This window comes from Salmo trutta, chromosome 8, assembly GCF_901001165.1.
Source record: "Salmo trutta chromosome 8, fSalTru1.1, whole genome shotgun sequence".
Lineage (NCBI taxonomy): Eukaryota > Metazoa > Chordata > Actinopteri > Salmoniformes > Salmonidae > Salmo > Salmo trutta.
In genome coordinates this window covers 20,657,361-20,680,589 of record NC_042964.1, presented here as the reverse complement: position 1 = coordinate 20,680,589, position 23,229 = coordinate 20,657,361, and the positions used below count along the sequence as shown (strand labels likewise).

The window sequence follows — 23,229 nt, the reverse complement described above, 5'->3', positions numbered from 1 at the left end:
AAGATTTTCATTTACTTTCCCTCACCAAAATCATGACAATATAACAGTACATGGATCGATCAACGGTTACATTTTCTCTAATCTTTACAAATGTATACCGAACAAAAATATAAACACAACATGTAAAGTGTTGGTACCATGTTTCATGAGCTGAAATAAAAGATCCCAGAAATGTTCCATTCGCCCAAAAAGCTTATTTTTCTCAAATTGTGTGCACAAATGTGTTTACATCCCCGTTAGTGAGCATTTCGCCTTTACCAAGATAATCCATCTACCTGACAGGTGTTGCATATCAAGAAGCTGATTAAACAGCATGATCATTATACAGGGGCACCTTAAAATGTGCAGTTTTGAGGGAGCGTGCAATTGGCATACTGACTGCGGAAATGTCAACCAGAGCTGTTGCTAGAGAATTGAATGTTAATTTCTCTACCATATGCCGCCTCCGTCTTTTTAGAGAATTTGGCAGTGCGTCCAACCGGCCTCACAACAGCAGACCACGTGTATGGCGTTGTGAAGCCTTTTGGACCTAGACTTGGCGCTCCGGTAACGCTTGACGGGTTAGAGTCCTGCTCCTTGAAAGCGGCAGCTCTACCCCTTATGAGCGGTTTGCTGATGTCAACGTTGTGAACAGTGTCCCATGGTGGCAGTGGGGTTAGGGTATGGGCAGGCATAAGCTACGAACAATGAACACAATTGCATTTTTATCGATGGCAATTTGAATGCACAGATATACCGTAACAAGATCCTGAGGTCCATTGTCGTGCCATTCATCCGCCGCCATTACCTCATGTTTCAGCATAATAAAGCACGGCCCCATGTCGCAAGGATCTGTACACAATTCCTAGATGCTGAAAATGTCCCAGGTCTTCCGTGGTCTGCATACTAACCAGACATGTCACCCACCCATTGAGCATATTTGGGATGCTCTGGATCGATATGTACAACAGCGTGTTTCAGTACCCGCCAGTATCCAGAAACTTTGCACAGCCATTGAAGAGGAGTGGGACAATTCCCAGTCATGTGAAATCCATAGATTAGGGCCTAATGAATTTATTTAAATTGACTGATTTCCTTATATGAACTGTAACTCAGTAAAACCTTTAAATTTGTTGCATGTTGCATTTATATTTTTGTTCAGCGTTCATACGGTCTAACATTTCAGTTAAACACTTTGAACGTTTTGGTGTTCAGAAATGCTTGGCTCAAGTCATGCTGATTTAGATGTACAGTTGTAAATAGTGTCTTACACAGTGTTAGCTACCAAGGTAGACCAATGACTGCAAAACGGTGATTACATTCACAGTCATCTCCAAGGCAACATGCGTATCTTGTCTGACGTAAATTTGTATCTTTGTGATCGCAGGTGATTCAAGTTTGTGGCATTGATTGCTGACTTCAGGAAGCAGAGGGAACATGCCCCGATCCACATCAACAGGGCCTGCAGTAGAGAGTCAGCTGTTTTTAAGTTCCTCAGCGTCCACATCACTGAGGACTTTGACATGGACCAACAACACCACCGCTCTTGTCAAGAGGAAGCAACAGCGTCCCTACTTCCTATGGCGGCTAAAGAAATTCTGCATGAGACCTGGGTCCTCTCCAAATACTATCGCTGCACCATTGAGAGCGTCCCGACTGGTTGCATCACGGCCTGGTACGGGAATTGCTCTGTCCACAACCGCAAGGCCCTCCCGCACGTGGTAAAGATGGCCCAGTACATCACTGGCACTGTGTTCCCACCCATCCAGGAGATCTACTCAAAGCGGTGCCGGAGGAAGGCCCGCAGCAGACGGTATCGGAGCACACACACACATCACAACTGCTGATACCAAAGTCTTATTATGATTGGTAAATAAGACTCTAAATTGTGCCTTCCTGTATTAAACTTATGCTAAAACGTTTATTCTATTCTACCGAGCCATTAATGTTCGTATTCTTAGATTTTATTATTTCTTATTGTTGTTGCATTGTCCAGAAGGAACCTGCAAGTAAGCATTTCGGCGGACGGTGTATCCCGTACATGCAACTAATAAAACTGGAAGCTGGTGAATTTGTACAAAAAAAAAATCTCTGCCAATGAAAATAGTTCGTCGTCCGTTTGTTATCTGATGTACTCCTCACAAAGATTCCTTGATGAGTGCAGAGAGCCTCTTGAAAGCCTGTGGAGAAAGAAAGAGAAGGTACATTTGTTGCCTTCAAGTGTGTTTGTGTGTGTGTGTGTGTATGTGTGGCTGCATTTGCATGTGTGTGTGTGTGTGTGTTTCTTTACCTCGTCGATCTGTTGCGGTGTGGAGAGGGAGAAGGCCGCTCTGACATAAGAACACGGGTCTGAGCTGTTGATCATGAATACACCTCCAGGGACCAGCAGCACCTACAGTAGGACAACAGAAAATGTTTAACCAACCAGCACCTTCTACCAAATATGGACACTAATACAAAAGGGGGCAAAACTGTACTGCTGCAGTTAGTGGCTGTAGACCCTATGAGCTTCTGTCATAGTTAATTTGCTCGCTCTCTCACACACACACACACACTTATCTTGAAGCTCTGAATTATTTATCATAAAACTGCTGCTTGTACAGTAGATTCTGTGTGCTGATATTAAATTAGCTATTACTTTTACCATTTCCCAGACCCACTCTGTACATAACCAGCCTTTTATAATCTACTGCAATTGGCTTCAATTGTTTAGTGCAGTGTGGGGAAAATACCTCATGTTAGATTTTAAAAAGCCCCGATTGGGTTTCCTGTTCTTTCCACATAGAAGCAGACCAATCAGCGTGGATTTGGAGTGTTCTTATGTGGGCGGGGGGAAACCGCGGGATTTTAAATCCATTTGCCTTCTTGGATAATGGCAGCTTCACATACTATCCAACATCCTATTCCTGACAAGCACTAGCCCGGCCCTTAGTGAAAATCTCTTGCTGCTCATCCTGCATGCATGAGTAGGACATTAACTTCAGACAACAAAACAGACAGTAGGGTTACCTGTAGCTTGTTGTTAAAGGAGAAGTTCACTTAATTTCAACCAAATCTCTATTTTCAATGTAAACGGCATGGTATAGAAGTGCCAGTAAACACTTTTTTGGGGGATCTCACTTGCTTTCGAGAAACTTACCCCACCAGTAATATACTTCCTTATGCTTGTTCTGCAGTTGTGGGGGCACAGAAAAAAACGTGAACAAAAAGGCTCCAAAAACACATCACCGCTCTCAGAATGGTGATGCAGGTCTTTAGATGTTGTACACACGAAACTGTGTCAGTCCGAACTTCCTCCACAATGTTGTATTCCACGTTGTGCGACTCGAGTGCTACTTCTCGACGTCGCCCACAATCCTTTTCCCGTGTGCTCAACATGGAGAAGCAGCACTGCTGGATAGAGGAAACGTCTCCAATGGAATAGAACGCCGCGAATAACGTTCGGAATGACACAATTTCACGCGTACGACATCTAAAGACCTGCATCACTATACTGAGAGCATCGCGGTTTCTAAAAGGAGGTATTTTTAGTGTTTTTGGAGCCTTTGTTCATGTTTTTCCTGTGCCCCTACAACTGCAGAAAAAACATAAGGAAGTATATTGCTGGTGTGGTAAGTTTTTCTAAAACAAGTGAGATCACAAAAAAAGTGTCTGGGCCCTTCTATAACATACCATTGACATCGAAAATAGAGATTTGGTTCAAATAAAGTAAACTTCTTCTTGAAGTATCTAAAATATAGATATTATAAACGACAGGAACCTCCCAAAGATACAGGACTTCAATGTAAGTGGACTATTTTAAAAACACCAAACATAATCTCATTCAGTCAAACAGGTTGTATTAGTTTAGTCAGTGTATGTGTGAGCTGTGGTGGAGCCCGAGACCAGGTGGGCCTGTAGGGTGGAGTTTAGACTGTGTGTGCGTTTGTGTACCTACCTCCTTCTCCATAGCCTTCTCCATGATCAGCTTCTGGGTGTCTGCGACGCCCTTCACCTTGATCCACAGGAACATGCCTGCAGCTGGGGAGTGCCACTCTGCCACATCTACACACACACAGAGAGAGAGAGAGAGAGAAGAGGGAAACAGAAAGGTTAGGTCTGGGTATTGTTTGGTGCAGGGATTTTCTTTCTTATTATGCCTTTGGCAAAGCACTACTTTCTCTGATGCTTTGTGATTTTAACAAGGCACCAGCACTGTGTGAGGTGCTGGCTTCATGAGTGTTTTTTTTTTATGTTAGCCTTCAAATGGACACAACCATGTGAGTGAGTGAAACGCAAACCTTTGAGCCACTTGTCTGCAGAGGAGAGCATGGCATCTCTCTGTGTTCTGTAAAACTCAATCACTCTGAAAGAGAAAAGGTTTGTCCATCATACTGTAGAGTGCTGAACTGCTCATATTGTAATCAATACCCCCCCCCCCCCAAAAAAAGCAATAATTGCACAACAACATATAACACAAACAACTCATATCTCCAGCTATATTGACACCATATATGCTTGTTGTTTATACAGCTGCCAGTGGTACGACCTTTGACCTACCCATCTATGTGGTTGAGGAAGCCTTCTTGACCCCAGCCATGCAGCAGCTGGGACACCATGAGCTGGAGAGGAAGGTATGGAGAGAAGGAGAGAAGGAGAGAAGGAGGAGTAGTCAACACTGCATCTGTTGCACATGGGAGTTAACTCTTTCTGAATTCCATATTGTCTAGAACATTCCATGCTTCTACATCACCAAACAGATGAAACGATCAGAGAGACAGAAGGATGTGAGTATAGAGCTAGACAGTGTGCTCGTCTTTTGACTCACACATCCTCATATACCTAATCCTAACTTCCTTCTGTATGCGTGAAAATAACCCACAAATGTTACGATAACATGATATTCGTCGACAAAGAGCAGGCAGCGAGTGAGCGTGACCGTCTCGCTCTGCCACCTCATGAAAAGTGAATTAGTGTTGCATTAAAGGAAAAATCCAGAAACGTGACGATGTGGCCGGTGACACTTTGCTTCTTGAAAGTCCAATTATCTTGAAAACTTGCCCGCTGACATGCAAAAAAATTGTTGGGACTGCATCAACCATGGACTAATGAAAAAAATCCCAAAATATTGTTTTTGAGTGGATTTTTTCTTTAACCTCTGATGACACGGATTAAACAACTAACGCTTTCTGTCGACTCTCATCTCTATGGGGGAACACAGACAATTATGCCACTAATCTATACCGAGAATGGTCCTGTACATTCACAGAATGAAATAGAACACAATATAGCAATATCTCTCTCGATGATTGCATTTCTCACATTAAATCTGCTGCCAACTGTCTCTTCTGACAAAATAACTTTAAAAAAAACCCAACAATAATCAAGGTCGTATTCACAAGCAACCAAATGGGAAGGCAGGCCAAAACGTGAAGGGACTACCTGAAATGTTCACTACCTTGTTTTACCTTTTTTTCCCCCGTTTTCTGTTGGAGAACGTGTTGCTACTCCGTGCACTACTGAAAACGCAGTTTCATGTTTTGCTGTGATTACAGTCACAGGAAAGAAGCCTCTTATGGGATTTAAACAATGACAAGAGACTAGAGGCAAAGTAGAAAATACAACCAAACATCACAGGAAAGTAAATATGCCTGAACATATTTATTACCACGTACCATTCATTTTAAAGGGGATGGTATGGCAGTTTACTAAGACATGCATGCTATATTACTTATTTATTACTACATGCTACTACATGTGTTTCAAAGCGAATGGTGGGGTAGTTTACTACTAGGTCTACTTTTAAAGGGGAAGGTGATGCAATTTTAGAGGGGGTGATGGGGTTAGAAGTAGAGGTTCATTCACCTGTGTGAAGGTGCTGGTATGCATTGTAGAAGCCTGAATGTGGAGTACCACTCTGTCCACCAGCGGCTTGGGCCCAGTCACGAAGCCTATCCTCAGCCTGCAAAGATAGACACAGAGGGTCATACCTGCAGAGACACACACACACACACACACACACACACGGGATGGCAGACATGGGCCATTTCACTGGTGAAGGAACATCATAACAACAACAACGAGCAGTGTGTCCTCTGTCTTTCTAGGCACAGAAGTGCTGCATCCTGTGTGTGTGTGTGGACGTGTTTAACTATTATTGTGGGGACCAGAAGTCCCTACAAGAATAGTAAACAAACAAAAATTTGACAAACTGGGGACATTTTGTTAGTCCCCACAAGGTCAAATGCGATTTCTAGAGGGTTTAGAGTTAAGGTTAGAATTACATTAAGGGTTAGGGTTAGGAGCTAGGGTTAGTTTTAGGGTTAAGGTTAGGTTTTTGGGTTAAGGTTAGGGTTAAGGTTAGGGTAAGAGTACAGGTTAGAGGTTTGGGAAAATAGGATTTTGAAAGGGACTGAATTGTGTGTCCCCACAAGGTTAGCCGTACAATACTGTGTGTGTGTGTGTGTGTCATACCTACTGGGAATAGCACAAGGTAATTCAATTGTCCACATGAACTGGAAAAACAAGGACTCAATAACCCACTGAGTACACAGCTTCTGAAAGTCTCTCGGTAAACAAGTTCTGACAACCACATAGAGACAGACTACAAAGTTGCACTAAAGTAGCTAGTAATAGTGTAATAACTGAAACGGAACAGGTCTTTTTTTAACTATATTTTTTAAAGTCTTTGTATGTTTATTGGATAGAGAGATAGAGGTGAAAGGTAGGTCAGAGATTGCTGAAAGAGTAGTGGGCCGGATTCGAACCCATGCTGGCAGTGGTACATCGTACATGTGCTCCAGAGACAGCGGCTTAGACTGCTAGACCACCCTAGGCTACTGAACAGGTCTCTCTTGGCAAAGAGATGGTTCTCAATTAGACAAACCTGCATAAATAAAAGGTCAATTAATACAGTGACTGTACTTCCTTCTTCCTCCCTGACCTATGACCTCTAAACCCACATAGTTGCCTTGGCGATCTGACAGTCTGCCTCACCCTGACGACAGGATCTTTGAGAAGGAGTCTGTCCTGATGATTCTCCCATCAACGTCCATGGAGAGAAATGTGGGAGCCCAAGGCTGCAGAGAGGGAGAAAGACACATGAGCAGCCTGTTCTATTATATACAGTAGGGGTGATGCCAGTGCAATGTGTCCCAATAAAACATACAAAGTCATAATACATTAAACAATTAAACTATTTTTACCTTGTCAAACTGTAGGAAGTAATAGGGGTCGTCCTCAATAATAAGGAGGTCATACTGCCTGGCAAGCTGTCAAAACGACAACAAAATCTTGACTCATTCTGTGAAGTAGACCTTCAGGGAAATCATTATTCTACAGAGGCCTGAATTGAACTAGCACAATCATTCCAGAAAGAAACCCTCCCTTTCCCTTCGCTCCCATATGCATGAGTCAGTAACCTGACCAGGACCGTGTCAAACTCTGGCCCTATTTGAATAAGACTGTTAAGGAAATCATTAATAAGAACTAGAACAATGGATTCAGATTGGGTCCCTCCCAATTTCCTTCCCGAATGTCCGTTGGCCTGGTCCCAGATCCGTTTGTGCTGTCTTGCTAACTCAGAGACAGCACACAGGACAGCACAAACAAATCTGGGACCAGGCTATAGACACTATGTGTCATTGTGGCTGTAATATACACTATGGCTTTGTACTCTGCAGTCTGTATTCTATTCAAATTGGTTGCCTCCCTTTCCCTTCCTATCCAATCGAACTCAAGAGAATATTTTTCAATAGAAGCATCTCTAACATCAGATATGTACAGTGCGGTATCCCTCAGGGCAGTTGCCTTGGGCCGTTACTCTTCTCTATTTTTACAAATGATTTGCCACTTGTCTTACAAGAAGCTAAAATGACTATATATGCTGATGATTGCACATTAAACACCTCAGCACCTACAGCCAGTGAGCTCACTCAGTCTCTCAGCAAGGAGTTACAGTCAGTGTCCGAATGGGTAATAAACAACAAACTGTTCTTAAATACATCTAAAACCAAAAGCATTGTATTTGGTTCAAAGCATTCTTTTAGACCTTAACCTTAACTGGAGTTGTGCATGAAGGGTGTGACCATTGAACAAGTTGAAGAAGCTGAGGTCCTAGGAGGAACATTGGATGGTCAGTTATCATGGTCCAGTCATACTGACAAAGTTGTTGTGAAGATGGGGAGAGGTATGTCTGTTATATAAACATGTTCTGCATTTTTGACACAACGATCAACTATACTAGTTGTTCAGGCTCTGATCTTGTCCCATCTTGATGCCTGTCCGATAATGTATTCAGGTGCAGAAAAGACAGACCTCGCTAAGCTGCAACTGGACCAAAACAAAGCAGCACGCCTTGTCCTTAACTGCACACACAGAACTAACATCAACAACATGCATCATAGTCTTTCATGGTTGAGGGTTGAGGAGAAATGGACTACTTCTCTTCTAGTCTTTTTAAGAAACATTTGTCTGTTGAAAATGGCTAAACACTTGTCTAATCTATTTGCATACACTTCAAACAGACATACATACCCCACCAGCCATACCACTATGTGTTTCTTCACGGTAACCAATACAAAAACAGATTTAATGAGTCGCTCAGTTATGTGTAGAACCATGTCATCATGGAATGCTCTGCCACCAGAGGTTACTCTGGCAACAAAAAAAGCTTTAAAAAAATGATTGTATCAGAATGCCTCAACTTTCTAAAGATCTAATTGAACTGTACATAAGAATATGAAGATGTACTGTATATATGAATAGTGTGTAAATAGTATTGTTGTTGTCGTCTCTTGGTGTCTTTCCAATATATAACTCCTATTTTTATTTTGAATGTAATATCATTTTGAATGTAATATAATATCTTATGTTGATCTTGTAATATAATATCTTATGTTGATCTGTTCTGTACATTGTCATGTATTTGTACGTTTTATGCCGACCCCAGGAAGAGTAGCTGCTGCATGTGCAGTAGCTAATGGGGATCTGTTTGAATACTTCCTTGAGGTTTCCTTGAGGTAAGCACTGATCTAAAAGCATTTGGAGAGGTGAAAGCAAGGTTACCACCCTGTTACTTTCACCAATTCAGATCTGGGACTACTTCAAGGAAAGTAGGAAGGAAGGATGCATTTCTGAACTATTTGAATAGGGCCTATGGGTCTGCAGACTCTACCGTACCTCGTAGACCTCCCTCTTCCTCTGGGTGGTCATGGAGGCCCCGGTGGGGTTTCCTCCATTGGGGATTGTGTAGAGGACCCTGGGTACGGTGCTGTGTGGCTTGTGGACATCTGCCGGGTCCCAGCGGGACAGGACCTCCTTCAGCCCACCCGGGATCATACCGTGCTGATCACTGGGCACATTGATCAGGTTACATCCCAATGGCTGGAGCTTGGGACGGCGAACACAGTGTGTGAGTGAGTGTGAGTAAGTGTACGTTTTTATAACTATTACTATTAACATTATATTGTTGTTGTTGATATCATTATCTGTCAGATTTTGATTTATCAAGAGTGGCCTTGCCATTCGTGCTAATAAAGCTTATCTGAGTGAGTGAGTGAGCGAGCGAGTGAGTGAGTGAGTGAGTCAAGAGAGAGAAAGTGATTATGTGTATGTGTGTGTGTGTGTGTGTGTGTGTGTGTGTGTGTGTATATCTGTGGTTGTGAGTAGATGTTCTTACTGCAGCGAGCGTTCCAGAGTACGTGGGGGCGTCCAGAAGAACGTTATCTCCGGGATTTACAAGCATTTCAAACACCTGCCAAAAACACAGAGAAAAGTAGTAGAGGGGAGGGCAAAGAATAGGACAGGCTCATGGGATCGCCGGATCATTAGTGGCAGTCAGACCTAACTTACCTTCCTTGCACTTCTCTTCTCTGCTTTATTAAGGAACCTGTTACCTTCTGTGACTGTGATGTGCGGTTGTCAGAGTGAGCTATTTTAAGATCAATACGCTAACAGTAAGTCGTTCTTGATAAGCGTCTGCTATATGACTAAACTGGAAATGTTATACCTTGCAGAGACCCTCTTGGCTGCCTGTAGTAACACACATGTCCATCTGGCCCTTCTCAGCGCTGTAGTTGGCTGTAGGAGGGTTGTGAAGGTTCTTCTGAAGGTTCTTCATCCAAGTCAACAGCTCCGGGATTCTATATACGGTACACAGAGGCCTAAATTAAAAAAACGTTCCATTCATAGGGGTCGAATCCTAACTTTAGTTGAACTTACAAATTGATGTCCATGTGAGACTAAGTGAACATATTGACTTAAGTGGAAATTCAGATTCCCTCATCATGAATAACCTGCAGTTACAAAACATCACCTTATCTTAACCTCACCCTACTTTATCTAACCTTAACCTCATCTTATATCCTTGGAAAATTGTATTTTTTTAAAGCAAGAAATAGACCCAATCATTAATAATAGAACTCGAATAGCAGCCAGGGTATGTCGTAATAAAATGTTCGGTTTTGACATCCAGTAAAACGTTCATCCTAGTGTGCGTAATAGGGTGCTTTTTAGGAAGCAGCCTTGGCTTTATCATCCTGTTAGCTCTTATCAGAAGTGATTAAACCAACGCTGTGGAAAGCAAAGCAGCGGTTGAGAGCACACGCACGCACACAGGTTGAGAGCTCTACAGACCAATACGAATCACTATTTACTATTTAGACTGTTGTAAAGGTAGATAAGAAGCTGTTAAGAGATAACCTTCTGCCACCGCCATTAACTAGCATAGGCGTCATGCTATCCTAACCGTTTCAAGGGACAGCGTTGACCAGTTCAAACACGTCGCGACAAAACTCGTTTCAAACCATTCATGTCCGCAGGACCCTACATTCTAAACTCCTGACCGTGCGTAGAGCTAGTCATGTACATTACTCTGTTGGTGTCGCGGAGCGCTTTCAAAGGCTATGGCCTTGTTGACTCTTTCCTATCGCGCTCTGAAGAAGCTTCCGCAGATTTCTGAATGATTTCTGTGGGCTAAGAGACGCTACTTAACAATACACAACGGGTGTGTCCAAGATAGCACCGATTCCCTATAAAAGTAGTGCACTACACTGAGTGTACAAAACTTCTTTCCATGACACAGCTTTCACCTGGTCTGTCTATGATCCCTTACTGAAGTCACTTGTTAAATCGACTTCAAATCAGTGCAGATGAAGGGGAGGAGACAGGTTAAAGAAGGATTTGTAAGCCTTGAGCCATGGGTTGTGTATGTATGCCATTCAGAGGATGAATAGGCAAGATAAAATAGATAAGTGCCTTTGAACAGTGTATGATAGTAGCTGCCAGGCGCACTGGTTTGAGTGTGTCAAGAACTGCAACGCTGCTGTGTTTTTCACGCGCAACAGTTTCCCTTGTAGAGTCCATGCCTTGTAGAGTCCAACGCCTTGTAGAGTCCATGCCCCGACAAATTAAGGCTGTTCTGAGGGCAAAAGGGGGATCAACTCAATATTAGGAAGGTGCTCCTAAGGTTTTGTACACTCAGTGCATGTACAGTGCATTCGGAAAGTATTCAGACCCCTTGACTTTTTCCAGATTTTGTTATGTTACAGCATTATTTTAAAATGAATTTCAAAAAACTGTTTCTTCATTAATCAATAAAACAGGGTTTTAGACTTTTGCTAATTTATAAAAATAAATACCTTATTTACATAAGTATTCAGACCCTTTGGTCTGAGACTCGAAATTGAGCTCAGGTGCATCCTGTTCCCATTGATCATGATTGAGCTGTTTCGACAACTTGATTGGAGTCCACCTGTGGTACATTCAATTGATTGGACATGATTTGGAAAGGCACACACCGGTCTATATAAGGTCCCACAGTCAGAGCAAAAACCAAGCCATGGGGTCAAAGGAATATCCATAGAGCTCCAAAACAGAATTGTCGAGGCAGAGATCTGGGCCTCCATCATTCTTAAATCGAAGCAGTTTGGAACCACCAAGACTCTTCCTAGAGCTGGCTGCCCGACCAAACTGAGCAATCGGGGGAGAAAGGCCTCAGTCAGGGGAGGTGACCAAGAACCCAATGGTCACTTTGACAGAGCTCCAGAGTTCCTCTGTGGAGATGGGAGAACCTTCCAGAAGGACAACCATCTCTGCAGCACTCTACCAATCACACGTTTATGGTAGAGTGGCCAGACGGAAGCCACTCCTCAGTAAAAGGCACATGACAGTCGGCTTGGAGTTTGCCATAAGGCACCTAAAGACTCTCGGACCATTTGAAACAAGATTCTCTGGTCTGATGAAACCAAGATTGAACTCTTTGGCCTGAATGTCAAGCGTCACGTCTGAAGGAAACCTGGCACCATCCCTACGGTGAAGAATGGTGGTGGCAGCGTCATGCTGTGGGGATGTTTTTCAGCGGCAGGGACTGGGATAATAGTAAAGATCGAGGGAAAGATGAACGGAGCAAAGTACAGAGAGATCCTTGATGAAAACCTGCTCCAGAGCGCTCAGGACCTCAGCCTGGGGCGAAGGTTCACCTTCCAATAGAACAAAGACTCTAAGCACACAGCTAAGACAAGGAAGGAGTGGCTTCGGGACAAGTCTCTGAACGTCCTTGAGTGGCCCAGCCAGAGCCCGGAATTGAACCCGATCAAACATCTCTGGAGAAACCTGAAAATAGCTGTGCAGCAACACTCCTCATTTAACCTGACAGAGAGGATCTGCAGAGAAGAATGGGAGAAACTCCCCAAATACAGGTGTGTCAAGCTTGTAGTGTCATACCCAAGAAGACTCGAGGCTGTAATCACTGCCAAAGGTGCTTCAACAAAGTACTGAGTAAAGGGTCTGAATACTTAAGTAAATGTGATATTTCCGTTTTTATTTTTAGTACATTTGCAAAAATGTCAAAACTGTTTTTTGCTTTGTCATTATGGGGTATTGTTTGTAGATTGATGAGGGGGAAAAACTATTTAATCCATTTTAGAATAAGGCTGTAATGTAACAAAATGTGGAGAAAGTCAAGGGGTCTGAATACTTTCCACAATGCACTGTATAGAAAATAGGGTGACATTTTGGACAGACCCAATGTCTTCTCAGTCACTGACTCACCCGCTGGAGGAAGAGTACTGCAGAGCCCTCTTCATCATGGTCTCGTCGAAGGTGAGCATATCCCCGTTCTTCACCTGGATGGAGCAGGACTGGAAGGGGAACGTGTTGGGGTTGGGAGCCCCTGCGGCCAAGGAGATCATGGATGGGGGTGACCTTTGCTGGATCTCAGCTTTGGGATGGAGGGGGGCAAGACAGATAGGTTACAAAGGTACCAATGAAATAAAAATATCTGCAAACTGACAAAGAACAAAAATACTAAAGAGAAATTCTACATGGCAAAACACAGAATATAGCAATACGGAATAGAGCTCTACAACCATGAGGACTTACTTAACATTCGGATAGGTGAGGGCTTCCGAGCTGCACTGACAGCTGTCAAAAACCGAGCGTAGTTCATGGCTCCTGTAAAATCACCTAACAATCAGCACTGACAGAGCAAGCTTGCCTGTGGTGTGTCAATCGCACCTCCTGGGGAATATAGATACACAATGTGACAGTGCATGATGACACATGGATAGTTGTGGATTCACTTGCCTACTAAATACTAATGCAACGTTGATTGTTGGGTCAAGTTACAAAACATGGAAATAATGTCAATTTACTTGTTTTATCATGGTATAATGATGGGATGCATTCATTACACAATGGTAAGTTTGAGTGTGATATCGTTGGCACTTACTGTGCAGCCCTAAAGTCCACCAGAGGACGCTATTAGAATAATGGCGCCCTCTGCCAAACCTTGAGGCTAGCTCGTATGTTGTTTTGCTACTGCCGTATAGCAGCACTAAAGGCGGAACAAATATAGGAACAAGTAGCAACATATGCACGGAGTTAGACTAAAATACATTGCACAAAAATCTTAACACAGGAATAAACTTCAGAAGATCAACAACCGATTAATATTACAACCACGTTTGTTTCGTGACTGATCTTGCGTATCTTGTGCTTAATCGTACAGTGGCCGCTGCTGGATAATGTATTTTTCCACTAGCAATAGTCCACACAAGTGGCCGGTGTGTGGACTACATTACCCAGGTGTCAAAATATTATATCATTTTGAGAATACTGTACAGTAATTGTGTAAATCAACTAACTACATAAATTCTAAACATGTATAATTGCCCCCATGTCCCCAATAATAAAATCGTAACAAATAATCTGAGACAATGTATGAATTAGTGGAACAGTCGAGAAGCCAAGTCTAGACAGTACTTTCATGGCAGCAGCGTATCCGAATCCACATTCACAATCGTATTCGAAGCCGCAAGGAAAAGTCTCCGTTGCTGCTAGCGTAACTTCCTAGCTAGCTATTAGATTTGATTTCATTGTCTTGTGTATTCTTAAATGACTCTGCATTACTTTCATGTTTATACAAACAATTGGGGAAAGCAGCTTCATCCTTACCTTGATTCGTGAGCAACTAGCGTTAATTTATCGAAAAGGCAGCCAGCTAACTTTAGTTAATTATTCCAGCTAACGTTAGCTAGCTAAGTTAGCTAACTTTAGTCAGTTGTATTTTGTCAAGCGACAACACGTGTTGGGCTTGCAAATGCTTCATCAAAGTAGACTATTTGCTACTTATCACGCTATCAAAGCGCGTGACAACTCTCGAGTAGGTGGGTCGTCCCGTGATGGCATTGAGTAGCTAGATAGTTACACAGTAACAAACATTTTGTTTACCTAGCGAACAGCTGCTGACGACTCTTCCGTAGATGGAGCAAGGCCAACTTGCTAGGATGTAGACTGGCAGAACCTGTTTTCTGGTTTTGATTGATATATACAGCCGTTTCAATGGGGAAAAGGAAAGACATGATCCACCCAAGGTTTATTTTAGGTGAGTTGTTTGTTTACTGTTGATGTTATGCTCCCATGTCTCAAGCGTGGTTTTGAATTGAACAATTTACACCATCAGATTGACTACCAGACATATAACATATTATGAAGTGTCCAGAAGCCACTAACGTTAGCCATTCTTTTGAGACATACATGGCAACATAATAATAATAATAAGCCATTTAGCAGACAGTCAGCCATGCATGCAGATTGGGGTGGCAGGTAGCCTAGTTAGGACGTTGTGCCAGTAACCGAAAGGTTGCTGGATCGAATCCCCGAGCTGACAAGGTAAAAATCTGACCCTCTGGCCTTGAACAAGGCAGTTAACCCACTGTTCTCCGGTAGGTCGTCATTGTAAATAAGAATTTGTTCTTAACTGACTTGCCTAGGCCGGAGCCATACTCTACCAACTGAGCCGATAACAACACTATACACTACCAAATAGACTGTTTATATATCTTGTCTACATCTCTATTTGTTGTCTGTTACTACAGGTGATGGAGACCATGTGGGCTTACACAGCCTGCATAAGAGGAAACACAAAAAGCACAAGAAGAAGCACCACCGAGACAATGGGCACAGCTCCTACTCCGAGGCCCTGGAGTCAGACTCTGGGATTGTGGTCAAGCCCCCCACACAGCTCAGACTCAAGATCAAACTGTGAGGCCAAACACTTGGGACAAAAAGGTGAGACCTCGCTGCCATTTTAATAGTCTCGCTTGACAGATTTTAAAAAAAAATTTGCACGCCGATTTAAGTCAATAAGTCATCGTTTTAGTTAAAGTATAATATTTGGACTCGAAGGGACACATCCGAATTGCCCACTTCGTGCAAATCCGCGTGAATGCGTTGTCTTTTCCTTTGATATGACATACAAATTATTTTCAGCCTACGTTTTATTTCAGGGCTGGGTTTTATTTGAATGATACCACCCATTAGCATGGCATTGTTTATTAATCAGAAACAGCTGCAATGTTCTTCCTCTTCATGACTGAGATGACCTAAACAGCCTTGTCTCTTTTGCCATAGAGCAAACAACCATAGGGGGTGTAAATTTATGTTTTTTCACCACCACTTTTGACATTTTAGCAGAAAAGTATCATAATCCATTGGATAATTTGTACATTTTCACTTTTTTAGTTTTTTGTTAGTCTGGATTTCAAAAAGATACCTGACAATTTTATAAATGGTATAATTGCGTGATATGATGGCATTTTGCAAACCCGCTCCGATGCCCGATGCCCCAAGATGAATGGCTTTGACCACTAAAGTGTTGCTTCGCTACACGCTCCACTGCTTTGATTGGTGTAACGTTAACTAGAAACCACAAGTGTCTATCCAGATCATGAAAAGGCACCCGCGAAAGAAATTCAAGGGACTTATAGTTACTTGTCATTTGCGACATGCATGAGCAAAGTCATTGTAGCCTATCATTTCACTTCCCTGTGAGAACCACGAGCACAGGCTGACTTGGCGTGCTGTACCGCATCCAAAGCCTGCCAGCAGCCTACCAAAAGTTGCACTGTGTCCATTACAATGTAAATAACAAATAATTGCATATCAGCAATCTTGAAATAGTTATCCATATTACCGGAGTTTTGTCTTACTCTTTCTAACATTTTTTTGAAATTCGACCCTTGTTTTTTTATCAGGTAAGTTGACTGAGAACACATTCTCATTTACAGCAACAACCTGGGGAATAGTTACACGGAGGGTGGGATGAATGAGCCAATTGGAAGCTGGGGATGATTAGGTGGCCATGATGGTATGAGGGACAGCTTGGGAATTTAGCCAGGACACCGGGGTTAACACCCCTACTCTTACGATAAGTGCCACGGGATCTTTAGTGACCACAGAGAGTCAGGACACCCGTTTAACGTACCAACCCGAAAGATGGCACCCTACACAGGGCAACATCCTCCATTTCTATGGTAGTTTCGCGGCTGCAATAAAGGGAAGATGCCAAAACTTTGGAGATAATAGAGATTGGCAGCATCTAATGGGGATCCATAATAAATACAAATAGGCCTGTGGTTTCCATCTGTGGTGAGGTTTTCCCTAAATCCTGCTCCTGAATCAGCTGTAGATCCAGCTTGCTAATCTTTTGAATACGGTGGAGTTAAAACAAAACTTTAAACAGCAGCAACATTAGCTAGCTAGATTAGGTTTGCAAGATAGCTAGCTAACCTTATCTAGCTAGCTACACTGATAGCCGTCAGTGTCCTAAATGTTGATGTTTATCAACTCCACATGGAAATTCCCAATTCGTGACTATGTACAGGACAGTATCGTCATTCTATCGGAGGTGAAACCTGAACGTGCATTTCTTCTGTAGAACAGGAAATTACGTCAAAATAGTGGCAGCAACTTCATCTGGGGGGGTTCCTTTAAACGTATGGTTTGTTGTTCTCTCTCTCTCCTTCTTTTCTCATGAACCAGTGTGCCAACGTTCACTGTGGTCCCTGGTGTAGCCCGCTCCCAGTGTCCTCTAATGATCGTGGACGACGATGACGACTCTGATGATGATAAACCTTCTGAGGGTGTTCCACTTGAGCAGTACCGGGCCTGGCTTGGTGAGTGCAAAGGTCTGTCTCTTACATTCATCATATCCACTCATGTTCAATATATAAGTAATTATGTGCTTAATGTGATTTATTTACTATATATACACTCCATATACAGTGCATTCGGAAAGTAGTCGGACCCCTTAACTTCCTCCACATTTTGTTACAGCCTTATTTTAAAATTGATTAAATCGTTTTTTACCCCCTCAATCTACACACAATACCCCATAATGAGAAAGCAAAAACAGGTTTTTAGAAATGTTTGCAAATTCATCAAAAATAAAAACTGAAATATGACATTTTACGTAAGTATTCAGACCCTTAACTCAGAACTTTGAAGCACCTTTGGCAGTGATTACAGCCTCGAGTCTTCTTGGGTATAACGCTACAAGCTTGGCACACCTATATTTGAGGAGTTTCTCCCATTCTTCTCTGCAGATCCTCTCATGCTCTGTCAGGTTGGATGGGGAGCTTTGCTGCACAGCTATTTTCAGGTCTCTCCAGAGATGTTCAATCGGGTTCAAGTCCGGGCTCTGGCTGGGCCACTCAAGGACGTGCAGAGACTTGTCCTGAAGCCACTTCTGCGTTGTCATGGCTGTGTGCTTAGGGTCGTTGTCCTGTTGGAAGGTGAACGTTCGCCCCAGTCGTAGGTCCTGAGTGCTCTGGAGCAGGTTTTCATCAAGAATCTCTCTGTACTTTGCTCCGTTCAGCTTTTCCTCTATCCTGACTAGTCTCCCAGTCCCTGCCACTGAAAAATAACCCCACAGCATGATGCTGCCACCACCATGCTTCACCGTAGAGATGGTGCCAGGTTTCCTCCAGACGTGATGTTTGGCATTCAGGCCAAAGAGTTCAATCTTGGTTTCATCAGACCAGAGAATCTTGTTTCTCATAGTCTGAGAGTCTTTAGGTGCCTTTTGGCAAACTCCAAGCCGGCTGTCATGTTCCTTTTACTAAGGCGTGGCTTCCGTCTGGCCACTCTACCATAAAGGTCTGATTAGTGGAGTGCTGCAGAGACGGTTGTCCTTCTGGAAGGTTCTCCCATCTCCACAGAGGAACTATGGAGCTCTGTCAGAGTGACAATTGGGTTCTTGGTCACCTCCCTGACTAAGGCCCTTCTCCCCCGATTGCTCAGTTTGGCCAGCTCTAGGAAGTGTTGGCGGTTCCAATTTTTTTTTTACAATTCACAATGACGGAGACCACTGTGAAACTTTCAACTCTAGAAATGGTTTAATACCCTTCCCCAAATATATGCCACATCACAATTCTATCGCAGAGATCTACGGACAGTTCCTTGGGCTTCATGGTATAGTTTCTCCTCTGACATGCACTGTCAACTGTGGGATCTTCTATAGACAGGTGTGTGTCTTTCTAAATCATGTCCAAACAATTAAATTGGCCATAGGTGGACTCCAATCAAGTTGTAGCTACATCTCAAGGATGATCAAAGGAAATTGGATGCACCTGAGCTCAGTTTGGAGTGTCATAGCAAAGGGGTGGGAATACTTACACTACCGTTCACAAGTTTGGGGTCACTTTAAAATGTCCTTGTTTTTCAAAGAAAAGCACATTTTTTGTCCATTAAAATAGCATCAAATTGATCAGAAATACAGTGTAGACATTGTTAATGTTGTAAATGACTATTGAAGCTGGAAATGGCAGATGTTTTTAATGGATTATCTACATAGGCCCATTATCAGCAACCATCACTCCTGTGTTCCAATGGAATGTTGTGTTAGCTAATCCAAGTTTATCATTTTAAAAGGCAATTTAATCATTAAAAAACACTTATGTTAACAACAATTATGTTAGCACAGCTGAAAACTGTTGTGCTGATTTAAAGAAGCAATAAAACTGGCCTTCTTTAGACTAGTTAAGTATCTGGAGCATCAGCATTTGTGGGTTCGATTGCAGGCTCAAAATGGCCGGAAACAAATAACTTTCTGCCATTTCCAGCTACAATAGTCATTTACAACATTAACAATGTCTATACTGTATTTCTGATCAATTTGATGCTATTTTAATGGACAAAAAATGTGCTTTCCTTTCAAAAACAAGGACATTTCTAAGTGACCCCAAACTTTTGAACAGTAGTGTATGTATCCACACCCCTTTGCTATGACACTCCAAATTGAGCTCAGGTGCATCCAATTTCCTTTGATCTGTATATATTTTTCAATACATTTGCATACATTTCTAAAAAACATGTTTTCACTTTGTCATTATGGGGTATTGTGTGTAGATGGGTGGGAAACAAATCAATTTTGAATTTAGGCTGTATCGCAACAAAATGTGGAATAAGTCAAGGGGTATGAATACTTTCTGAAGGCACTGAATAAATAAGTTCACTGCACAAGGCAAATGTTTAATGTAATTTCAGTGAGCCTGTTTCTGTCTTTGCCAAACATGGAGTGTTTGAATAAAATGGCATGCTATTTAATATCTTTTTAATATCATAACCATGCACTTGTTTTCTTTTTGTTCCCTGCCTCTAGATGAGGACAGTAACCTGGACCCGTCTCCTCTGCCAGACATGGACTCAGACTCCCTGGGTAAGCCGGTGGACGAGGAGGAGAAGTGGCTGGACGCCCTGGAGAAAGGAGAGCTGGACGACAACGGAGAGCTAAAGAAGGAGATCGACGAGTCCCTGCTCACAGCCAGACAGGTAATGTAACAAGAGAGCAGGCCTCAGACTAGTCTGTCATATCAAGGTAGGGATGACTTTCACTTGACCACGTGGCTTGACTTGAATTTTGCCAGGCCAGGTCACAATATGATCTGAGAAACAACTATTAGGTAAAGGAAAATTCCAGCCAAAAACGTTCTTTTGGTATTTGTTTCATTAGTCCATTGTTGATAAATGTTTTTCATGGCAGAAATCAAGTTTAAGATATTTCTGTATTTCGAAAGTTATGCATCTTAACTTGATTGCTGACATGCAAAACATTTAGGGACTATATCAACAATTGACTAATGAAACAAATACCCAAAGTTTTCGTGTGGCGTTTTCCATTAAAAACTTGGAAGATTACAGAAAATCCTGAAATATTTATGTAAAGCTTTAGGTCTACATCCTACTGAACCTGAATGGTTGTGTGTGTGTGCTTCTGCCTTACAGAAAGCCCTCCTGCACAAGCAGCAAAACCAGCCCCTCCTGGAGCTGCCCATGGGCTACAAGGAGAAGGAGATGACCACCGAGATGATGCAGAAGAGAGAGGAGTGTGCCCGCAAGAGGCGCCTGCAGGCGGCCAAGAAGGCAGAGGAGGACAAGAACCAGACCATCGATAGGCTCACCAAGACCTCCAAGGCCAAGATCAAGAGTATGAGGGAGCGTAAGTCCAAGCAGGCCCAGTGTCCCATGGTCCGCTACTGTGACTCAGCCCAGGGAATGGGGATTTCGTTCCCAACAGGGGTGCTTGCCCCGACCCTGGCTTCCCTGTGCCCCCCTCCCCTGGCACCGGTAGGCTGCGGGATAAACGGGTGCAGTAATCTGAAGAGGTACTCGTGCTCCAAGACTGGGATCCCTCTCTGTAGTCTGGACTGCTACAAGAAGAATCTGGTCCTTGTTGTGGAGAGTGCCGCTTGAATTTGACCGTTTTTTCAAATGTTTTGGCTTGTTGGCAGTTCAGACTCTGGTGCCAAATCCATGGACAGTGTTATTTTTTTGTATTTTGACAGATTATGAAAAGGCATTTTTCAGTTTTTTTTCTTCTCTTTTGTGTGATGTCATAAAAGTGGTCATTTCAGAATGATGTATACTATCAAGAGTTCAAACCAATGCATCAGTCAGTCAATTTAGTCATGATACTAAGATGACATAAGAGGCTACAGCAACACCAGGCCCCATCAGACAGCATGTATTTATTTCATTTCTAGATCCTTAGTTTGTGGAAGTCCACATAATGTAGCTTGAAGAAGAATTTAAGAAGGCAAGCTTATTTTTGTAACAGCAGGACTGAAATAAGAGCGCTGTTTGCCTGATGATCATGAAGGACTTTCATTTGTATAAATATATGAATGGTTTCGTATTAATTTTGGCAAGCAGAAGCCCATAACAGCAGTAACATGTTTGATAAATTGAGAAAATGACCCAGAGGAAACAAATGTTTCTTTTAATTATCACAAATGATTACATTTCCATACAAAATACTGTACATCTTAAATAAAATATAACACATTTATCTTCCTCCAAAACAGCAACATGAATAGAACTCTACCTAAGGCTGTGTTGCCATGCCAATGTGGAGAGGATAGCAGGCAAGAACAGTCATATTATTTGGTCAGTGCTGTTTGGGATCCTTGGGACGTTCCGAACCTTAACCCTTCGCTTTTTACATTTCAACTGCAATGGCATGACGTAAGTGTTGGTATGTCCCAAGAATGCTGTTTAGACTTTTCCCATATTATTTGGTCTGGCACACTTTAGCTAACAGGAATGTCAGAGCCACAGAACTAGAATGAGATTATTGCAATGACCAGAACAGCAGAACAATGCTTTCCCTGCAAACTCACATCTACCTGTTAAAAAAAATAAAATCCAGCATGTTTTCTGAGGTATTATTACTCTGGGTGTGTGGAAGGACAAGCCACTAAAAACAGAGTCAGAATCTATTCATTACATAGGGAGCAGGGAGCCATTTTGGACACAACATAGTGGCAAGTCCGTTAAGAACAAATTCTTATTTCCAATGACAGCCTACCAAGAGAACAGTGGGTTAATTGCCTTGTTCAGGGGCAGAATGACAGATTTTTTTACCTTGTCAGCTCGGGGATTCAATCCAGCAACCTTTCGGTTACTGGCCCAACGCTCTAACCACTAGGCTACCTGCCGCCCCAAAACATGTTTAGTAGGCAAGCGTAGTGGGATGTTACAGATAGAAATGTCATGAACAGAGCTGACGTGATTCCTTATTCATGTTTGTTCCACGTAACATTTCTATCTGAATGCAGTCCTGTTCCACTGGAGCTGATCCAAGGCTAACAGAGAACAACCTTGGTCTGCGAGGTTTCCTTTTACCTGCCCGTCAGGTGATCAAGGCACAAGAGGGACTCTTAGATCCCAGAATATCTCAGACTGACAGGAAGCAGGCGTTGAGGTCAACTGTGAAACCTTTAAGACCAGGGTTGTGTTCATTAGGGAAAACCGTAGCAAAATATTTTGTTATAGAAACGTGAACAAGTGTTTATGTACTCCCTCCCTGTCTGTTTTCTTCTGTTTGGTGCCTAATGAACAGGGTTATGCGCTGCTGTTGTCTGTCTGCCGATAGGTAGTAGTGTTACCAGAGTTCATAAGAGACTGTTGGCAGACGGCTCGTCACAAGGCCAGGCCGAAAGACAGGCGGAAGGCCATCTCCACGGGAACCTCTGCCACAGAGTCATGGAAACACACGTAGAATTCCTGAGGGACGGGTTCTAGAAGCATCCGGCTGGAACACAAACAGAGGGAAATGGCAGTGTGGTTCAAGCTGGAGTATAGGCAGGACGTGTAAAAAAAAAGCTAAATCAAACAAAAAGCACTAGATGTCCAGAGAGTAAACAATACCGCAGCACCACCTTGATAAATGGACATCTCTATGCCCAGTATATATATATATATATATATATATATATATATATATAATATATATATTATATGTCTGAATTTCACTATAAGCCAGAGACCAGCTGTTACATGTTGGTCTGCTATTCCCAGCCTCTCACTCAAAGTTAACTGGTTTACTTTACCAACCAGACAGACCTCTCTCACTGAGGGCACACACACCTCTAAAACCAGAAGCACGTCCAAAAGCAACAGTCGAGACGTCCCAAAGTGCCATCAGTCATT

At 42.7% G+C, this 23,229-nt stretch overlaps 3 protein-coding genes across 7 annotated transcripts in view; 1 reads left to right on the top strand and 2 right to left on the bottom strand.

Annotated features, from left to right (window-relative positions):
- Positions 1–1,130: 1,130 nt before the first annotated feature.
- Positions 1,131–14,776, bottom strand: aadat (aminoadipate aminotransferase). 4 transcript variants are annotated; one of them, XM_029760371.1, is made up of 14 exons: positions 14,689–14,776; positions 13,339–13,476; positions 13,009–13,177; positions 9,968–10,100; positions 9,638–9,712; positions 9,139–9,348; positions 7,164–7,229; positions 6,955–7,037; positions 5,824–5,920; positions 4,519–4,580; positions 4,260–4,324; positions 3,917–4,023; positions 2,270–2,371; positions 1,131–2,159 (listed from the first exon to the last, which is right to left on the bottom strand). In XM_029760371.1, exons 2-14 carry the CDS (start codon positions 13,403–13,405, stop codon positions 2,118–2,120), a joined length of 1,278 nt encoding a protein of 425 aa, XP_029616231.1. In that variant the 5' UTR covers positions 13,406–13,476; positions 14,689–14,776; the 3' UTR covers positions 1,131–2,117. The 4 variants fall into 4 exon arrangements, with proteins under 4 accessions (XP_029616231.1, XP_029616233.1, XP_029616232.1 ...); XM_029760373.1 differs by having other exon boundaries at positions 13,339–13,410; positions 14,689–14,749; XM_029760372.1 differs by lacking the exon at positions 14,689–14,776 and adding an exon at positions 14,413–14,550 and having other exon boundaries at positions 13,339–13,410.
- On the top strand, positions 14,725–21,955 carry LOC115198440 (INO80 complex subunit B-like). The gene is given in 5 exon segments (XM_029760374.1): positions 14,725–14,842; positions 15,336–15,528; positions 17,281–17,414; positions 19,901–20,070; positions 20,524–21,955. Coding segments are annotated over 5 exon segments (1,008 nt in total). The 5' UTR covers positions 14,725–14,799; the 3' UTR covers positions 20,992–21,955.
- LOC115198438 (protein inturned) overlaps positions 21,503–23,229 on the bottom strand; it is a 33,720-nt gene continuing 31,993 nt past the window's right edge. For both annotated transcript variants that reach the window (XM_029760368.1, XM_029760369.1), the window contains exon 17: positions 21,503–22,831. In XM_029760368.1, coding sequence (XP_029616228.1) covers positions 22,720–22,831 — 112 coding nt within the window. In that variant the 3' untranslated portion in view covers positions 21,503–22,719. The remainder of the gene's footprint in view (positions 22,832–23,229) is intronic.

Coding starts and splice junctions, on each gene's coding strand:
- aadat (XM_029760371.1), bottom strand. CDS start 13,405: ATGAACTACGCTCGGTTTTTGACAGCTGTCAGTGCAGCTCGGAAGCCC. Junction 13,178..13,338: donor CTCACCTATCCGAATGTTAA/GTAAGTCCTCAT, acceptor TCCATCCCAAAG/CTGAGATCCAGCAAAGGTCA. Junction 7,038..7,163: donor ACTTCCTACAGTTTGACAAG/GTAAAAATAGTT, acceptor CCCTCTCTGCAG/CCTTGGGCTCCCACATTTCT.